The following is an 18,972-nucleotide window of genomic DNA, read 5'->3' as shown; positions in this document are numbered from 1 at the left end:
CTGGATGTCTAAGGAAATGCAGAATGTGCTGGTGGGATCTTTCTTTTTTGAAGGGCAGACCTTTCCAGTTCCAAGACAGATGAAGCTCTGACTGCCTTCATGGATTCTAGGTTTTTCTGATCCTCTTTTAGATTTATATCCCTACTTTATAGTAGCTGGATAATACCTCTGTACCCATGTACTGCTCTGTCCTTTGTGTATGATCCATTGGAGCCTCCACAGACATGCCAGTGCTTCCACAAAAGGAAGTATTAGCATCCCTTTTTTGGGCAATAGGCAAAATGGTGAGATGGCTGTGACATGCAGGTCACTCACTGAGCTTACACTCTCCCCTTCCTCCCTCTTTGGGAAATGCTTCCCTCATTTCCAGAACCCTTAAACCAGTATCACAAGAGACGCTCAGTCTTGGGTACCATCACTGCTGATCACAACACATATTGAACTGGATAACTACTAATCTCTTTTGCTGTTTCCTTTCATGAAATGTTGCTTGAACAAGAAGCTGCTTCCTATTCTTGGCTAAAGGGGAAAAGGAGTCTAGTAGTTAATCACTTGGTCCCCCTCCCCCCAAAAAGGCAGGAAATCACTTTGGATTTAAGAAAACATCTGCAACTTTAGTTAGCACAACCATATTGAAGCTGCTTTAATCCTTCTGTGGAACAAGGGTAGTGCTTTGCATATTTTGACCTTCAGGAGGCATACATTCCCACTAGTATAATGTTTTCACACAGGAACTGTCTTTCAATTTCGTGGTTGGCCAGGTTCACTACCAAAACAGAGTTCCTTATTTCCACTCCCTTTCAGCGCAATATCCAGTTTCTCGGTGAAATGGAGCCATTGGAGCCTTAATAGACCCATTGTTGGAAACAGTGACCACCTGCTCATTGCTCGATCTGTCTGTAAAGACAGCCTTAGTGGCTATTGCTTTGGCAGGAAATGTGAGATTCAAACACTGGCAAATTCCCTCTCACTTATATTGGCTCACTGTGAGTATATCAATTTAGCCACTAGGCTGTTTGGTTCGGGATCAAGGAGGCAGAGTTGGGAGTAAAGCAATGGCAAGTTTATTATAATACACACACACACACACACAACAGGTAACAGAAAGATAAATGTGATAAGCAGATAATACAGTATTAAAGAGCTAATAGTAAATAATAACAACAGATAGATCAATCTGTCACAGGCCAGCTGAGCACTGTGCGGGTATTGGCCACTGGCTGTTGAAAACAACAAATAGACAGACATGGGTTGGCAACTTATCGGCAGTCCCTCAATGCCGGGTGCACACCAGGTGATTCAGTGAAGTCAGGCGTCCCCGATTGACACTGTCCGAGGGATTACCGGGGAAGGTCCCTTAATCAGGATCCGATCCTCACTCAAACTGGGAGTCCGGAGTCCAGGCTTGGAACACCAGTTACTGTCCTGTTCCCTCCTTCCTACTGGTCACTTTTTATACCTAGTCTTATGCTAATCTGTTGGCTTTAGAGCCATTCATAATCTTGTTCTATAGCTGTTACCCTATGGGATTAAAAGGTGTTAAAAATTATTATAAAAGGTTACTACCCAGACTTAGGTTTATCCAATAAGCAAATTGCAACGCAGCATCTTCAGGTTTGAAATTAACATTACTTTGCCTAAATCTAACCCCTTTAGAACTCTTTGACTGTATTTTTTTGAGATGTGCTTTTCTGGAATGTGCTGGGTAGGCCAAGCGGTTAAATCTAGTTTTTATCATCATTAAAGCTAAATTTTGAGCAAAAAAGAACCGTAGGTTAGCTAATTTCACAGGTATAGCTTTGTCTTTGAGGCTTAGTCAGTTCCACAGACAGTTACAAGTTACATTTGCGGGTTACAAAAATACAAGCTTTATATTAGACAAAAATTCCAAATGCCTCTAAGAAGCACATATTTATTGCTTATTAATTTCTTTGGTTCTGGCCGTCACAATTGGCAAAATCTTAGACTTGCTCCAAGTTTCTACCCAGAGTTGTTATAGAATTCTGAGTGAATTGGCAGAATCACCTACTGGTTTTCCTTCCAGAGCCTCACTCTGAGACCTGAAGCATGTCTGTGTGTTTAGTGGGAGGAGAGCTTTGTTTTTGGAGGGCCAAGTCATTCGGGCAGTCTCCTTGGCTGTTTGTTTCTATAGCCAAAAGATGAATAGATACTATGACTTTTGCCCAGAGGCTGTAATTGTATCTTGGGCTTCATCAAGTGTGCTGTGAAGTTATTAAAGTGAACCTGCAATTGGGGATCAAGGTTTACTCTATTAGAACCCAGGGACCCCTGTCCTGTCTTCCAGATATTTGGAAGGCTGCCATTTGGAACTCCAGAATGCAGTCTTCCAGGTGTTTGTCTAAGATTTGGAGACCTACTTCCAGATAATGTAAGCATTGCTTTGAAGTTGCCCGCTGGGGAATGTGCTTGAGGGAAGTACTCAGAGGAAGTTGCTTACCAGTAACAGGAATTGCTTGAGATGGGATGGCAATGGACAGTCTTTATCATGCCCTTCTTTTCTTTTTTCTTGGGTCCCTATGATTTGGGGATGAGAGGACAGGCTGTTTGCAAGGAAATGGGAACAGAAAGTAATGTGCTCTCTAGAGACATATAGGGCCGTGTGAAACAGAGTGCCCACTGCTACTACTAGGGCAGGGCCATGCAATTATTTTGGGCAGAGGGCCGCTTACTGAGGTTTGGCAAGCCTTTGAGGGCCACATGGCAGGCAGCCAAGAGCAGACAAATATTAATTTTCTACATTTTTTAGGGGCCCCGCGAGCCAGATAGAATGGCCTGGCAGGCTGCATCTGGCCCACATTTTTCCCACCCCTGTACTAGGGTAAGAGATTTTGCAATTTTGAGTACTTGGATATTTGCCAGAAGTGGAATATGCATATGGAAAATACATTTCAAAGAGTTCTAGTTACTAGTAAGAAACTTTTTTTTTGCATCTAAAATGAGAAAATTCAAGCATAAATTTTCAGTGCTTACTTGCCACTAGATAGTTACTATCAAAAAGGAATACGCATATGTGTTTCAGTCCTTTGAGACATTATTTATGAACAGTGAAAGTTATTTTATGCCCTACAGCAAATGTTTCTTTGTAACAGTGGGAGTCAACCTTCTTGGTAGGTGTTCTCTGTGTCCTCCCCAAGTGTCACTTTGGTTTCCTTTCTCTGCCCCATCAGCTGCTCTGCTTTCATCTTCCTGCCCTATCTTCCATTGTGCTGCTTGTTCCCTCCCTGCTTGCTGTGTGCCACACATGGAGGCAGGCTGGCCACCCCTACTTGATAGCACAATTTAGGAGATTTTTAAAATAGGGTGACTTCTTGATAGTCAAACTCATGGAGGATCATAAGGTAATGATGCACTTGAAATAAAAGCTGTCATCTGGGAAGAGTAAAAACCCTTGATAAATAAAGGGGATAAAAGTCAGTGGAGCATCTGGTTTCAAGTTAACCAATAGAACCTGAAGGCCCACATGGAGTGAATTTTATCTGAATTGTCTGCCAACACCAACCAGGTTGGGCAGAACATAAGTCATGCTTGTCAACAGAAGCCAGAACTCAGAACCAAGTTGAAGGGAGTACAGTTTTCTTCAAGTTAATGTAGTTTTCTTTTTGCATATACAGGGTCCGAATGTTACGAATTTCAGATCAGCAGTTATGTAAATTGGAATAGTGGTATCCATTTTTTTTAAAAAGGAAGTTTGAAAGCACATTTCAGGAAAACTGGAATGCCATACCGTAATGTGGTAGAGTGTTAAGAATGTCCTTCTTCCTGGCTGGAAGGCAGGGTTTGTTAATATCCCAGTATTGAATGATTTGACTTTCCTTGCAGATATGACCTGCTCATTTCTCCAGTGCATTCCTACTGTATGCTCCAGGTAGTTCTCTGCAAATTTCCTAGTGGCTTGTCCAGGTGAATTTTACATAACTGACAAACTTGAGTTCTGAAACTAATTAGGCTCCAGTGTTAAGAAGTTTTTCAATTGTTTGTGCTAAATTTCCTTTCCTTGAATTTCCTCTCCTGTCCTCATCCTCTGGATTACTTATAGCAACACTCACCTTCTTTTATTAATGCCATTTCATTTACAAGTATTGGAAAGGTGTGATCTCATTTTCCTGAATTATAATGTTGCAACTACAGACTTTTTTCCCCCCCTGTAATTTTATTTTTAATTTGTAATCAGAGAATCATGGAAAGTTAGGTATGGGAGAGACTTCAGGGGGTTCTCTAGTTCTACTCTCCCCTGCTTGAGGCAGTATCATCCCTGTCCAAACATTCTGTACAAGTGCTTGTCTAACTTATTCACAAAACCATACAACAACCCTGTTGTCTAGCTGCAACTACATTGCTCCAAAATGCCAAGAACACCCTAGCCTGTCACAGGTAAAGAGGTGCAGGGAAGGGAAGGAGGGCACTGTTGGTGTCCGGATGTTGCAAGGGTTATTAAAGTAAACTTGAGAGATCCAAGGAAAGGACCACACACTTCCAGCAACATTCAAAATGTGAGAATTATGCAGTTTTGTAATGCGATTATGCCAGTCTTAGCAATTATTTGATTAGCTGTGTGGGTGAAGTGTGTGTGTGTGTGTGTGTGTGTGTGTGCATGTGCGTGCGTGTGTGTGGCATAAGAGAATGTGCTCAACTGAAAATGTATGTGGTGCAGCTTGGGTTTCTTGCAACAGCAAGACCTTCATTTTATTTGTCTGGGGGGTGAGGAGTGTCAAAGATGCAGCCTGTAGGCCAGATGTAAGCCAGATCTAGCCCACTGAGCCACCTCTAGGAGCTTTGCAGGCCCAGTGATACAGCTGAAAATTTGGGGGTGCTTGCTGCCTGATGCTTCCAGGTTGCAGAGATGCTTTGAGCATGTTTTGATGGTGGCAGGTTGAGCAATGGCTGTGCTAATCCTTGTGTCTCTCTGACCCTAGCTTGTCCTGATGCTGCCTGCCCTGCCATTTATCCCACTGTTGGAAGCTGGTTTGACTCTGGCCTGCAAGCAGTACTGTGGTCCAGATCTAGCCTGAGGGGCTGGGCAAGCAGGATGCCTCTGGTTTTGAGTTGGGTCTAGAAGAAAGGGTATTGTGGCAGAGTCTTTTGAGCCAGGGCTCTAGTTCATGCTTTTTTCTTTTTTTTTAAAATCGCTTCCGTTTGCCAAAGTAGGTTTATAGGTTCTTTAAAATCCTGGGTGCTTATCATTCATTGCATGTGCTATAGAACAGTGGTTGTCAACCTTTTTTGTACCAGGTCCCATTTGTAAACATCAACGGCTAGTCCTGACCCAGTGCCCATCACTTTTGACCTGCTGGCCCCTGCCCGCAAGCCCAGTCCCCACAGTCTGTTTTGGGGGGGCGAGGGGGACAAGCAGCCCCTTGCAGGCTGGAAGTCTGCCACCCTGCAAGGGAAAAGCTATTATTTCCTACGTTTTTCTCCTTTAAAGGAGAATCCATTTTTAAAGTTTGTTCACAACCCTTTAATATAGTCTTGTGACCCACGGGTTGAGAAATGCTACTGAAGAGGAGAGCTATAGAAATAAAAAAAAGAGAAACCCCTCCTGAAAGGGAAGAGCCTAGCTTTAAAACTGGGTTGTCAAACTTACGGAAGGGCTAGATCCAGCCCACAGAGCAGTGTTGTGTGGCCTGTGGTGTTAGGGCCAGGGTCTTGCCGCTTCTGTCTGGGGAACGAAGCCCAACCTGTGTCAGCAACAAGGTGGCAAACAATGGCTGTTAACCTGCCCTGTTGCTGTACCTGGATCAGGCTTGTGAGGAGCCCATGGTTCCTGTTCAGTATGAGCAAGACTGGGGTGAGTTTGGCCCACATAGTTTGAAACAGTCAAGCAGTCCCAGAGGGAAAAGTATGGTGAAAGCAATAGGTCAAAGTCTGGTGCAGCTGACTAGCATGGAATTTCATTATGGATGAAGTTGGCTTCTAGTTTTAAAACAAATGCTTTGATTGCAATTGAATCTTAATGCTCCTGACCAATGGCAATTGACTTAAGCAAGCATGAGTGTGTTTAAAATGTGGGTGCGGTGTCTGCCACCTACTCTGGAGCTTTGCTGTTTGACGAGATAATTTTTCTTTAGGCTAGTTTCATGGAGGGGAGGGCAGGCTGTAAACATTTAGAAATTGAAAAAAAAAAGGTCCATTTCTATAGAAAATAAAAAGTCTTGATAGAGGATTAGTGAGCTGTCTTTTCCTCTGGCCCTATTTAATACACGGTGATCTGAAGGACTACGTTAAACCAGTGGCAAAATGGACAGGAAGATGGACAAGCTACACTGCTAAAAAACAGGATGGCAAATTTTAGTCAATGTTGCACAGTACATGGAATAAATCTGTATTTAATCCAATTTCAGACATGCTCAATCAGTTTTGTATATGGTAGCCTATGTTAACTTAATACAGGTCATAGATGTTGGTTAGAATGAAAACCTATGTTTTAAGTATTATGGTGGTATATACAGACTTCTAAATCAAGATTACTTGTGACCAAATACAGATATCTCTTAACTTATGTTTTGGCATGCCTGTAATTTTGAAGTTCTTTATTTGTTGTATGTTCCACTAGATGTAGTGGAGATTCATTTTTAACTGTAAGGAATTAATCTTTATGTTCCACTTACTAAATGTGAGCTTAATAACCAAGCTACATTGGTTGGTGCTACATTGATACATGTAACGGGTTCTTCAAGTGTGAACTGTGTGGTATAAAATCTCAAATGGATCTCTTATGTAAGGCTAGCTGAGGAGCTTCTGGATGATGGATACCAATTAAGCCTAGCTTACATAATTAACTGACACTTACATAGTTTAAAGTATTATGTTTAGTTGTATTCTGAATAATTCTAAGTGCTGTTGGCTGGACATCTGCTCAAATACTGCAGATGAGACTGAGAAATGTGTTTATAAACTTGTCTGCTGGAGTGAAGGAAATAGATTCTTAATTCTGGTTGGTAAAAACTTTGGAAAAAACTTGCAGTTTAAGACTGTAAACTCACATAAGTTTTTTTCTTTCCCTTTTTTTGTGGTTATTTCAGGGCACACTGTTTCAACCAGGAGCACCAACTTAACCAGTATATGAGAAGCAGATTCCCCACACGAAAATCTTGGAGCAACTCATTAAGGTAAACAGGTTGCAGTGGATTTCTGGATGGGTGAGTATTGGAGAAGAAGAATACTCTCCCCCTACTTCCCTGGTTCCTTTTTGTTTTAAAAGTTAATTGCAGAAATCCACAAGTACGTTTTTTCAATCTTGTGTTATTCTTCATACAAAGTACAGTATGGCTGAAGTACTGCACAGAGGTTTGGTGGTATCACACATGTAAATTCAGGTATGTGTTTGAATGTACTACCATATGGTCACATCTGTATTCTTTCTAGTGACTTATCACAGCAGTGGCGTATTCATTTATTACGGTAAACTCCCATCTACTGCTGTTCTTTGTAATGGCCTTAATATATTTAAAATTATATATAAAAATTAATCTATCCAAGCTGCTTTTTGTCATACTGGATTTTCTTGCATGCAACATATCTCCCCCTGCCCTGAAAATTGCACCCCCAGAATTGGGGTGCAGTCTGGATAGAAGCAACCTGATTTGATTCCTGTTCTACAGTGAAACAGCTGTGGCATGGCATTATTCAGGCAGCTGAGAGATACAGTTGACACAAAGGCGCATTGTTCTTCATTCCACAGGTGTTAACAGTAGTCTCTCCTTTTAATGGTCTTCATGTTCCATTAATCAAGTTAACCTTACTGCAAAATCTGCTAGCTCTTCTTAGTTTCCCTTTTCCTATTACAGATCCCTGGAGACACTAACTCTTTTCAAAATCATAGATCCACTCATAGAGAACAATCTTCAGCAGCAGCTAGGCTTTAAGATTTAGTTAAGCAGGGAACTGAGGGTGAGTTATCTGAAGATTAATCTCTGTCCCTGCTCTATGCATCTGTAACTCTGGATAAATAATGTCTTCTTCATTTTGCCTTTAAAAATAAGGCATGTATTATATTCAGAGGTGTGTTATATGTGGAAATGTATGGTATTTGAAATACAGTTGCAAATAAAAATGAACTAAATAGCATTCCAAAAATTGCAAAATAATTAACTGAAAACAAAGCCGATTACCCTTTCTGATTAAGGGGTAAGGGAACATGTAGAAGAACCTTACGAAGAAGGAGGTTGTTAGGAAAGCTTTTAAAGGAAACATTAGCAAATGAGCCAGGGCCTTAGAGGGAGCTTCTTTGCAGTAGTCAGAACAGGAATTTGGGAAAGTTTGACATCTTTCTTCCTGCTAACTGATGATCTATGTCTTCTTAGCCTTCAGCCATGGGCAACTGGTGCTGCCTTAGTCGGGGGGGGGAGGGCATATGCGCACCCCCTCCCCTCCTCAGTGACTAGGCAGTGACTGGGGGGGGGATCCCCCCACAGCCAATCTTGCTGACCGGGGGGGCTCCCTACCTGTCACCGAAACAGCAAGTGCAGCTAGTCATGGGGTGCACATGCACCCCCTATGCATCACTGCTGCCTTCATTTATCCCAAACCTTTTCTTACCCTACAAGAGCCATGTTAGGTGTAGGGAATTGTGTTTGTGGCAAAAAAATCACTTGAAGAAATTTTAAAACCATGGTATGTGTGATGAAACAAGGATTAATCAATATTCAGCTTTAATTTTGTTGCATTAGTTTACTTGGCCAACTGTGAGCACATTTTTTTTTTTCTTTTTAAGACTACTGTTAAGTAGTCTTAACCTATACCTTGAATGACTCAGTCAGTGGCAGGGGGAAAAGTGGTGGGGGAAAAGTGGTGAAATGAAAACATTAAAGGAGATCTTGCAGGGGGCATGTCTGGCATGATTTATGGAGATCCCTAATCATGGTGGATGCCGCAGACAGTAATGAACAGGGTCACTCTCTCTCAGTGGTGCTCAACCTCCAGTCTGTGGGCCAGATCCAGCTTGCAGAGCCATATCATCTGGCCCATGGGACTCCCCACTGGTCTGGAACTATGGCAGTGGAGGAGCAATGGCAATTAATGCTTCCAGCTGCTCTGCTGCTGCCAAGTTTTCAAGCCCCACGAGCTAGATTACAGCCCTTTGGGATTGGGGCAGTGGGCCCAATCCAGCATGCACAGGGCTGGGGTAGCATGCATGGGGTTAGGGCCATGTCTGCATGTTGACCCTGTGCTAGATCTGGCCCAAAGATTGATTCCACATACCAGATACTTTGGACTAACTCCCCACTACTCATCTGGCCCAAAGTCTGGAACATTTGGGCCCTATTGCTGTAGATCAGAGGTTCTCAAACTGTGGTCTGCACACCACCACTGGTCCACAAGCTCCATTCAGGTGGTCCATAGAAAGGTGACCTAAGGCTAAAGCTGACAAACATTACACCTGACTTTTGCTCAAAAAAACAGGCATGTTAGACAGGTAAGACTACTGATATTAAAATATGAGTCTTGCACTTCTATTTGTAGAACAGAAAATAAATTATTAAATGGTCCACCGAGATCCTCAGCAATTTTCAAGTGGTCTGCAAAAAAAAAAGTTTGTTGGTCCAGTGCTTTCCCTCTGAGGCATTCACTCCTGCCGTTGTTGAATACTGGATTAGACAGATGATTAGTTTGACGTGGTATTGCACTTATACCTTAGAAATATGAACTGAATTCAGTAACATTGTCATTTCTTGACATCTCTAACATGGATTCTGTATCCTGCTCTGCGTGCACTATTAGTCAAAGAATGTATCTTGCTAAATGTAGTGCCATGTTATCTGCTGTATTAGTAATAAAGCTGAAATTGGTAATAACCATATTTTTTGCTAGTATGGCATAATGATGTTGGAGCAATTGCGTTTTTAGGTCCAAAAAATAAATAAGAGGGTTTAAAAGCTTTGCATTTTTATTGTGTTGATCTTGTTAAAAGAAAAGCTAAAGCAGAGACTTCAATTTTATGGACTGTTTTGGCATTAAAAGAATTTAAATCATTTTACTGAAATTACTTGTTTTCCTCTTTGCTTTACAACAGCTTATCTGGAATGGATGCAAGTTCTTTCGGAGGAGTAGAGCTATCTGACCGTCCTTCTGGTTTACTAGGGACTACCGCCATGGCAGCTGGTCTTGCAAATGTAGGAAGTTCTTTTGGAGGACCACCTAATTCTCTAGTTTCTAGACCTAATAAATTCCAAAACTCATCTATAGAAGATGACGATGATGTAGTTTTTATTGAACCTATACAACCTCCGCAGACCTCTGCATCGCTGATATCGGATCAAAGAAGCCTTACATTTACTTCATCAAAAAATGAAGAGCTTCAGGGGAATGAGTCCAAACTGCTTCCTCCTCCAAAAGACTTAAATTCTCAAAAAGGAAGTATAAGTGAGACTATTATTATAGATGATGAGGAAGATATTGAAACAAATCAAGGGCAAGAGAAGAATGCTTCCAGTTTTAATGAACGAAGGCTTCCAGAGTGTAAAAATAGAACCAACGATATGGAATTCTCAGCTTCCAGTTTTTCAAGAAGTAAGGTAAATTCAGGAATAGTTAATAGTGGTATAACCACAGAACCAGACTCTGAAATTCAGATTGCTAATGTTACAACATTAGAAACAGGTATGAGCTCTGTGAGTGATGGTCATTTAGAAAATACTGAAGGGCGTGACATGAACTTAATGATTACACATGTAACGTCACTGCAGAATACCAACTTGGGAGATGTATCTAACGGACTGCAGTCAAGTAATTTTGGTGTTAATATACAAACATACACCCCATCTTTAACTTCACAGACCAAGACTGGTGTAGGACCTTTCAATCCTGGTAGAATGAACGTGGCTGGAGATGTGTTTCAAAATGGAGAATCTGTGACTCATCACAATCCTGGTAAGTTATGATTTTAAACACTTCTTTTTAAGTTTAAAAGATGCATAAAATCTGAAAGGTTTACAAATTATTGTAACATGATGGTTTTAAAATGTATGCTTTAATAACTGCTTTTTATCTTCATGCTTAGAAAAGGAACTTGATTTTTTTCCCTCTGTTTTATCTTTGACTTGTCTAGTGATCATTCCTAGATGGAAATAGAACCTGCTTATTCAATTAAATGAAGTGGGTGAGCTTTGGGCATCAGCTGATTTGTGTGGTTTAGCGGTGGGTGTGCTGTTCCTGGGGCCATAGAGTTGCAGGTTCAAGCCTCAGGCCCCCTTGTTTCTGGGATTTTTTTGACCCCAGTACTCTTTCCTGCCATGGCAGGGGGTCAGACTTGATGTTCTGCTATGGTCCCTTCGGACCCTGCTAACTGTGAAACTATGAATATCTTTAAACTTGTCCTGAAATAGCAGTTAGTTAGAAAACTCATTAGAAGCCTTGGAAACGTGATTTATAAGGAAAAGCCAAAAGAAATAGGGTTGTTTAGTTTGGAGAAGAGAAGACTATGGGGGGATTTGAAAAGTCTTCAAATACCTGAATAATGATTATAAAGAGGATGAAGATATACTTTACTCTGTGACTGGGGATAGAACTAAGCAATGGCTTCAAGCTGTAGCAGAGGATATTTAGCTTGGAGATTTAAGAACTTCCTGACTATATGAAGGTGATTAAACATTGTAACAGCCTACTTTACAGAGGTTGTGGAACCTCCATGCATGAAATTTTCAAGAGCTTGTTAGGATTTTTCTGGGATTTTTATTGGAATGACTGCATGGTTAGGATTGACTTACTAAATTTGAAAGCTTGTCCAAATTTATCCCAGTCATGGACTTGGTCCAATAAAATATATTGCCCACAGACATCCTTGCCTTTCATGTTTTTCCTGGACCATCAAAACTACAGCATCACTCCAGTCTCACAACAGCAGGTTAGACAAACACTTGCCCGGGATGGTTTAGTCATGGATGATCCAGTCTTGGTTGTGAGCCTCTGAAGTAAGGTCTGCAGGCATTAATGGTACAGTCAACAATTGGTTGATTGTCAGCATCAGGCCTGGGACAGCACTGGCTTTGGGACACATGCCACATATTCACTTTAGGTTGTTATACAAATTGGCCACAAAGAGGTTCCACTAGTTGGGACTGCTTTTAATGGACTGCCCTCTTATATATGGAACATCTCTGTGGCTGTTTGGTCATTTTATGGCACCATAAGTTAGCCGAATATTTGACATACTGCAGTTTATGGCATGATTTAACAAGTCAGTCACTCCATAAATGTAATATTGGGCAGGGCTGTATGTGACCTTATGAATTCCCTTCTAGCTCTACTTTCCTATGATCCTCTGTAATTTATTCATAAAAAATAAATATCTAATCCTTCAAAAAAGCAATGTTTGCTTCTGTGTATAAGTGATTTGGCATACAGGCACCATACTGTCCATGAAGTTGGGTTTTATGTAGCTACATAGCTCATGCACATTTATGCATTAAGTTATTATTGGCACCACACTTTCTTTTCTGTAGTGCTCTGGCTTACATGCATTAAAGCTACTCCACCTAGAAAAAAATAAAGTAGTGTCTTTTATCTACAGATTTTGTTGTCCTTGCCTTTTGAGTACATTTAGCAAAACAATTGAATATGAGAACCTGAGATCTTAAATGAAGTCCTGAGAATAGCATGTTGATCCTGTAGTTCTGAAAGACCCTGAACTTAGAATTTTCATTTCAGACAATACCTAGAATAATGAGGATGGACCTGGTTTGTGTCCTTTTAGGCACTGCTATCTACTGTCATGTTAATAGTCATTTGTAATAGTTATTCTCTAGGGCCTTCTTTACTAAAATTTTCTGTACTATGCAATGTTAATTATGGTTTTTAGGAGGATTTTTTTTGTTTGTTTAGGAAATTGGGACTAGCAGTAAATGTCTTGACTCTGCCAGAAACAGGCTGCGGTAAGGGCAAAATGGGACAGTTAAGACTACAGTCTTTGGGAGTTAATTTAAAAATAATAAAACGTATAAAGTTCAACTGTGAAAGTAAAGTTTTTCCAATATAAATTAGCCTGCTGTTGTTTTGTTAAACTAGCTATGTAGAAAATTCTCAGAAAATTCTCAGACTAAGTCAGTAACAAAGGTAAAGCAGTCCCAACCAGTCTCTATTTTATAGGGGTGCACTGATAAAAGATTTTCTTGGCTGATACAGATAGCTGATTATTAACCAACCGTATCAGCTGAAGCCAGTCTGATAACCAGTTGCATTTTAAAGTATGAACATAAATCTTTTTTTTTCTTTTCTTTTGCTGTACTCCAGTAGCTTCCTATGTCACAGGTATTAGTGTCTCAGCACTTAAAAATGGCGGTGGTGGGTCATCATTGAATGAGCTTTATTTCAAGTGCCACTGCCTCCATTTTTAAGTGTAGGGATGCTTTTAAGTGGAGCAGAGCTGAGCAGGGCAAGGGCAGATGCAGGTTGCCCTCTGTGGGCTTGGGGCTTTCTGTTCTGTTGCCTTTGGCTTGGGAGCCCCAAGCCAGCTGCATACCCCCTGCCTGCCCAGCAGCAGGGGGTACAGTTTGCCACCCCCACTGCTTCCAGGCAGGCAGGCAGGGGGTGCAAGGCTGGTGCGCGGCTTCTGAGGGAAAATGTTCCCTCATGCCTGCCCCAGGGGTGCATGCAGTGATGGTGGAGGAGCTGCCCCACTCTTCCCTGCCAGCTCCCTGGACAAGCCACCAATGGCTCTGTTCCCTCCCCAGCCTGGCCCTGGATCCCATAGACCACCTTGGCTGGGCAGCGCCTCCAGCCCCTGCCCCACTCCCTCCCTTACCATAGGGGCTTTGATTTTTCCCTCCCCAACACCCCTTCTCCTCCACAGACTTGCCTGCAGGGAGTTGTTCTCTACACTGCCTGGCTGTATTCCTGGCCATGTGCATGCATGTCCCGGCAGTCCCAAGCAGGACCCCCTGCAGTCTAGAATGCTGCCCACCTGCAAGGGGAAACCCTTTGTTTCCTGAGGGAACCCAGTCATCCAGGGGCCCTGGCCCCATGGGGTAGAGGGAACGTAGGTGTCCAGGGCCTTGGACAGAAGGTATAATTATCAGTAAACGTTGTCAGCTATAATGGCCAAGAAAAGCTGATAGCCAGTAATGTCATTTCCCTTTTATTGGTGCTGATCCAATAGGCAACTGATATATCAGTGCACCTCTACTATTTTATTAAGAGGGCAGTCTAAAATATTGTATTTTTCTCACATACACTGTGCCCCCAAATAAAACCTACACCTTGTTTTTGGCAGGCAAAATGGAAGGGTGGGGAGGTGAGAGTGGAGAGCCTTTTCCAGTCATGGCTGACTGGGTCATGTAGAATAAGTCCTTTGGGGAACATAGGCTGTCCAGGACATGTGGCACTGTAGGGAAGACACTCTTGATGAGGCAGCAGGCAGCAAAAATTCCTGCCACATCAGGAAATTTGTGTTGCTTCTCCAAGAGTGTTACTTGTAATGCTACACTTCCTGAACTCTTATGTTGCAAGGACTTACTCTGTTGCACACAATTTGGGGTTCAGACCCTTGCCAGGTAGTAGCAAGGTTGTTAGTTCTTAATTCTAAGTAGTTTTTTATATATGGTCCTGTAAAACAAAAAAAAAGTGTTGTTTCTACATCACAAATTACGTCAAGATAATGCCAACAGCTCACTTTCTACTTCAGGCACAAACTACAGCGGTCAGGCAAGAGCTGCCTTCTGCTATGGAGGAAGGTGAGGTGGGGAACTCTGGGCCACAGCTGCAAAGTCTAGGGGTAGAAAGCTGGCTTTTCAGATGACCCAGCAGTCTGCGAGGACATTCTAGAATGCAGACATGTAGAAGAGGTATTGCTAAAAAAGTATTGCTTTGTGGGATTAGAAGGACCTGGAGAATGAGATTTGGGACAGCAGTAACACAATGAAACAAAAGAGAATCAGGGAGGAAGGAAGAGAAACTTTCTTTTTTTGAGTTCATAGGACACAATTTTTTTTTTTTTTTTTTTTTTTTATGGAGGACGTTTGTGTCCCAAGTCTAAGTGAGGAAAGCAGGAAAGATAGAGATGAGGCACAAGAAAGTGGACTACATTTGGCAGCCGGGGATTATTAAGGGTGCTGTGAAGTTGCAAGAGCATAGATTTCATAGACATTAGGGCTGGAAGGGACCTCGGAAGATCATCGAGTCCAGCCCCCTGCCCAAAGGGCAGGAAGTCAGCTGGGGTCATAGGATCCCAGCAAGATAAGCATCCAATTTACTCTTGAAGGTGCTCAATGTAGGTGCTTGAACCACCTCCGATGGCAAGCTGTTCCAGACCTTGTAAAGAAATTCTTCCTTTTGTCCAGTCTGAAACGGTCTTGCAGTAGTTTATGACCGTTCAACCTCGTCATCCCTTGGGGCGCTCCGGTGAACAAACATTCCCCCAGATCCTGGTGGTCACCCCTGATAAACTTATAGGTGGCCATCAGATCACCCTGATCCTGCGCTTTTCCAGGCTAAAGAGCCCCATGTCTCTCAGCCTGTCATCATAAGGTCTGTTTTCCTGACCTCTGATCATGCGTGTGGCTCTTCTCTGGACACTTTCAAGCTTCTCCACATCCTTTTTGAATTGTGGAGCCCAAAACTGGGCACAGTACTCCAGCCGCAGCCTCACCAAGGCCGAGTACAAGGGGAGAATGACGTCCTGGGATTTGCTTGAGAAGCATGTATGGATGCAAGCCAGCATTTTGGTCGCTTTACTAGTTGCAGCATCGCATTGCAAGCTCATGTTCATCTTGTGGTCAATGATGACCCCCAAGTCTTTCTTCCATAGTGCTAGCCAGTATAGCACTGCTAAGCCTATAAGGGTGCTGCAGGTTTTTCTTCCCAAGGTGGAGAATGTTGCATTTTTCAGTGTTAAACACCATCAGGTTCTCGTCTGCCCATTTGCTGAGCCTGTCCAGGTCAGCCTGGATCGCCCTTCTGTCTTCTGGTGTGGATGCTTTGCCCTGAAAGCATGTGGGGGTTAGAATGAATAACTGAAAAGCAAGAATGGACAAAGAAGAATCCTCTCTTACGGGTAGATTAGTGGTGCTCAGCCTATGCCCCACAGGCCAGATATGGCTGACAGAGCTATGTTGTCAGGCTTATGTGCTTTGCCATGGTCCAGAAATTTGGTGACAGGCAAGCAGTGGTAGCATTAATTAATGTGGCTGTAAGAGTAGTGGCAATTAATGCTGCCACTGCTCCCCCACCGAGCAGGGGCCACTGAGGAAGCACCTTCAGTTACTGCCTTTGGAGTGGAGGGGTGCGATGCAAAAATAGCCACTACTGCAGCGGTAGCTTACCGTACCACCTCCAGTGACATGGTGGCAGTTGCTGCTGCCCCAGGTGAGGAGTTGCATTGCTACACCTCTGGGGAGCCATGTAGGTAGGACCCTACCAGATTCACTACTGTGAAGTAGTTCTTGCAGATGTCTAATCTAAACCTATTCTCCAATAATTTGTGTCCATTATTCCTTGTTATGCCAGGGGGTGCTAGGGGAAACAGTGTTTCCCCCATACCCTTCTGGTCCCTCCCAGTGAGTTTATAGACGGTCACCAGGTCCCCCCTCAGCCTTCTCTTGTGAAGGTTGAACAGGTTCAGGTCCCGCAGTCTTTCATTGTAGGGTCTGCCCTGTTGTCCCCGGATCATGAAGGTGGCCCTCCTCTGGACCCTTTCAATGTTGTCCACATTCCTCCTGAAATGGGGTGCACAGAACTGGACGCAGTACTCTAGCTGTGGCCTGACCAGTGTTGCATAGCGGGGGAGGATCACCTCCTTGGCTGTACTTGAGATGTACCTGTGGATGCACAACAAGGTCCAGTTAGCCCTGCCAACCGTGGCCTCGCATTGTCAGCCCATGTTCATCTTGGAGTCAGTTATGACTCCCAAGATCCCTTTCTTCCTCCATGTTCTCAAGAAGGGAGTTTCCCATTCTGTAAGTGTGCTGCTGGTTTCTGCTGCCTAAGTGCAGCACCCTGCACTTGTCAGTATTGAAACGCATCCTGTTTTTGTTAGCCCACTCCTGTAACCTATCCAGATCTTGCTGCAAAAATGGTCTGGCACAGTGGGCCGGTTCAGCACTGTGCCAGATGTTTATTTTGCTTCTACATTTTATAATAACTTTCTGCATGTGAAGGTATGGAAAGTTGGCTTGGAGCCTTAAGATCTGATGGGAGTATTGAGGCCACTTGTAGCATATTAGAAGGACTTGAGTGGTATGGTTCTTGTTTACAGCAGTGGTGCTCAGCCTCTTGGCCCTGTTGGCCAGATGAGTTGTGTGGGGTTAGTCCACAGGCTGGCTTCAGCTCTGTGGGCCCAGCACTGCCCCTCCCTGCCACTGGACATCAGGATTGAGTCTTGGGGTGCAGGACACTGCCCCCTTTCTCCTGTGATTCAGGACTGGGCTCCAGGGGCCTGGCATTGCCCCTTGCACCCTGGAATTGGGACCTGGGGCCCAGCATCACCCCACCTCTGCCCAGCCCTGCACACTGGTATTGGGCACCTGATTCAGTATCCATTGCCCAGAGCGCCCCAGGCATCTGGAAAATTGGCAGCAGGAGAGTGATGCCACTGTTTCCATGCCACCAATTTCCAGACCTGTAGGGAGCCTCCTGGGCTGGATCGCACAGGGTTTTGGATTGGATCATGCCCATGGACTGGGGATTGAACGCCCCTGGTTTAGAGATCTAACACAAAATGAAATGTAATGTGCCCACCTTAGCAACCCATGAAATGTCAAAAAAGTAATACTGGAATTACAGTCACGCTTCCAGGAATTTTCCTGGGCATGTGATTCGCTGCTGTGAATGGAAAAGAAACTGAGTAGACTCCTGTGCAAAATAAACGAGGAAAAAGGGGGAGTTGCTAAATGTTAAAACTGAGGGTCCTTCTAAAAGGACAGCTGTCAGAAAGTTGTTTGTACATTTCTATGAACATTGATTAAGAAGCGTTAAATGACAGGATCAAAAGATAAGTGCAGGTGCCCTGAATGTACTGTTGATAACTTGCATGTTGTAATTTATATTTACAAAATGGAAAGGAGCTCACTTTTTTTCATGCTTCACTTAAGAAGAAGAGTAGTCCTCCCTCTTTGCAATGGGTAGATCTTCATTGTTGCATAGAAAAACAGTTGTTCAAATTGAAAACTTAAATTCTGGGAAAATGCTAGAGATATTTTTTTTGGGGGAAGAAAATAGTTTATTTAGTCAGAACACTGTTTCCTGAACCTAATGAAGGCATTAAGAACACAGTTCATGCAAAAGCATTCAACTTCTAAAAGATATTTGTTTCTTTGAGAAAAAGAATTTTCTACTTTTTTGTGATTCATACTATCAAATGACCAGTCAGGAGTAAACTTGTGGTCTGGGTTTGTGTTACCTGGAGCTCAGCTGATATGAGGAGGCTTTGAAGATGGATTTTTCAGTACTCCAAGAACTAGATTAACTGTTTGCTTTTTATTCATTGGTGGCTATTCAGACGACCAAGAACTTAGGGTTTTTTTAGTTTGGAGATCCCTCTTATTTTATTTGAGAGCCACTGCCTTGCAGGGGTTTTAGAGTAAAGCAAGAATTACTTCCTGTAGGAACTTCTGATCCATCATATAGATAACATGAAGGTTGAAATGAACCTACTTTGTCTGTTGTTAATTGTAATACAAAAAATCTCTGAGCTTCTGCATGGGTGGGAGGGAGGCAGTCACAGGTACTAGACTTGGAGACTGCTTTCAGAGTTGAAAGTTGAGGATTTGTATCTTTTGGAAGTCTTAAATGAGAAGTTTTTCAGTTTCAGCTTTAAAGGTCTTTCTAACAAAGACAAGCGTTTGGAGTTTTTGAAGTATACACCTGGAAAAGTGCTTTGAATATCTGTAGTCTTTCAGATTTGGGTTGTTAAGTATACAGTTGATCCTCTACAGTGAGATTTTTAAAATGGAAATGTAACGTATTAAACTGTACCCTGTATAATAAACTCTCTTCTAGCTAATCCTTAACTGCATTTGGGATGGG

General features: G+C 42.8%; 1 protein-coding gene across 2 annotated transcripts in view; it reads left to right on the top strand.

Annotated features, from left to right (window-relative positions):
* The first annotated feature begins 7,040 nt into the window (after positions 1-7,040).
* The window catches only part of ZMYM2 (zinc finger MYM-type containing 2), a 104,860-nt gene continuing 92,928 nt past the window's right edge, over positions 7,041-18,972 (top strand). Inside the window, exons 1-3 of one of the 2 annotated variants that reach the window (XM_090029263.1) lie at positions 7,041-7,127; positions 10,031-10,532; positions 10,794-10,887. In XM_090029263.1, the coding sequence (XP_089885389.1) occupies positions 7,081-7,127; positions 10,031-10,532; positions 10,794-10,887 (643 nt within the window). In that variant the 5' untranslated portion in view covers positions 7,041-7,080. Of the gene's footprint in view, positions 7,128-10,030; positions 10,888-18,972 lie in introns of both variants that reach the window. The other variant, XM_090029254.1, reaches the window with a different exon arrangement.

The sequence above is a fragment of the Crocodylus siamensis genome, chromosome 1, assembly GCF_052110815.1.
Source record: "Crocodylus siamensis isolate JL-2025a chromosome 1, ASM5211081v1, whole genome shotgun sequence".
NCBI classification, from domain to species: Eukaryota; Metazoa; Chordata; order Crocodylia; family Crocodylidae; genus Crocodylus; species Crocodylus siamensis.
The sequence above is the reverse complement of the archived record's forward strand: the minus strand, read 5'-3'. Positions and strand labels throughout refer to the sequence as shown.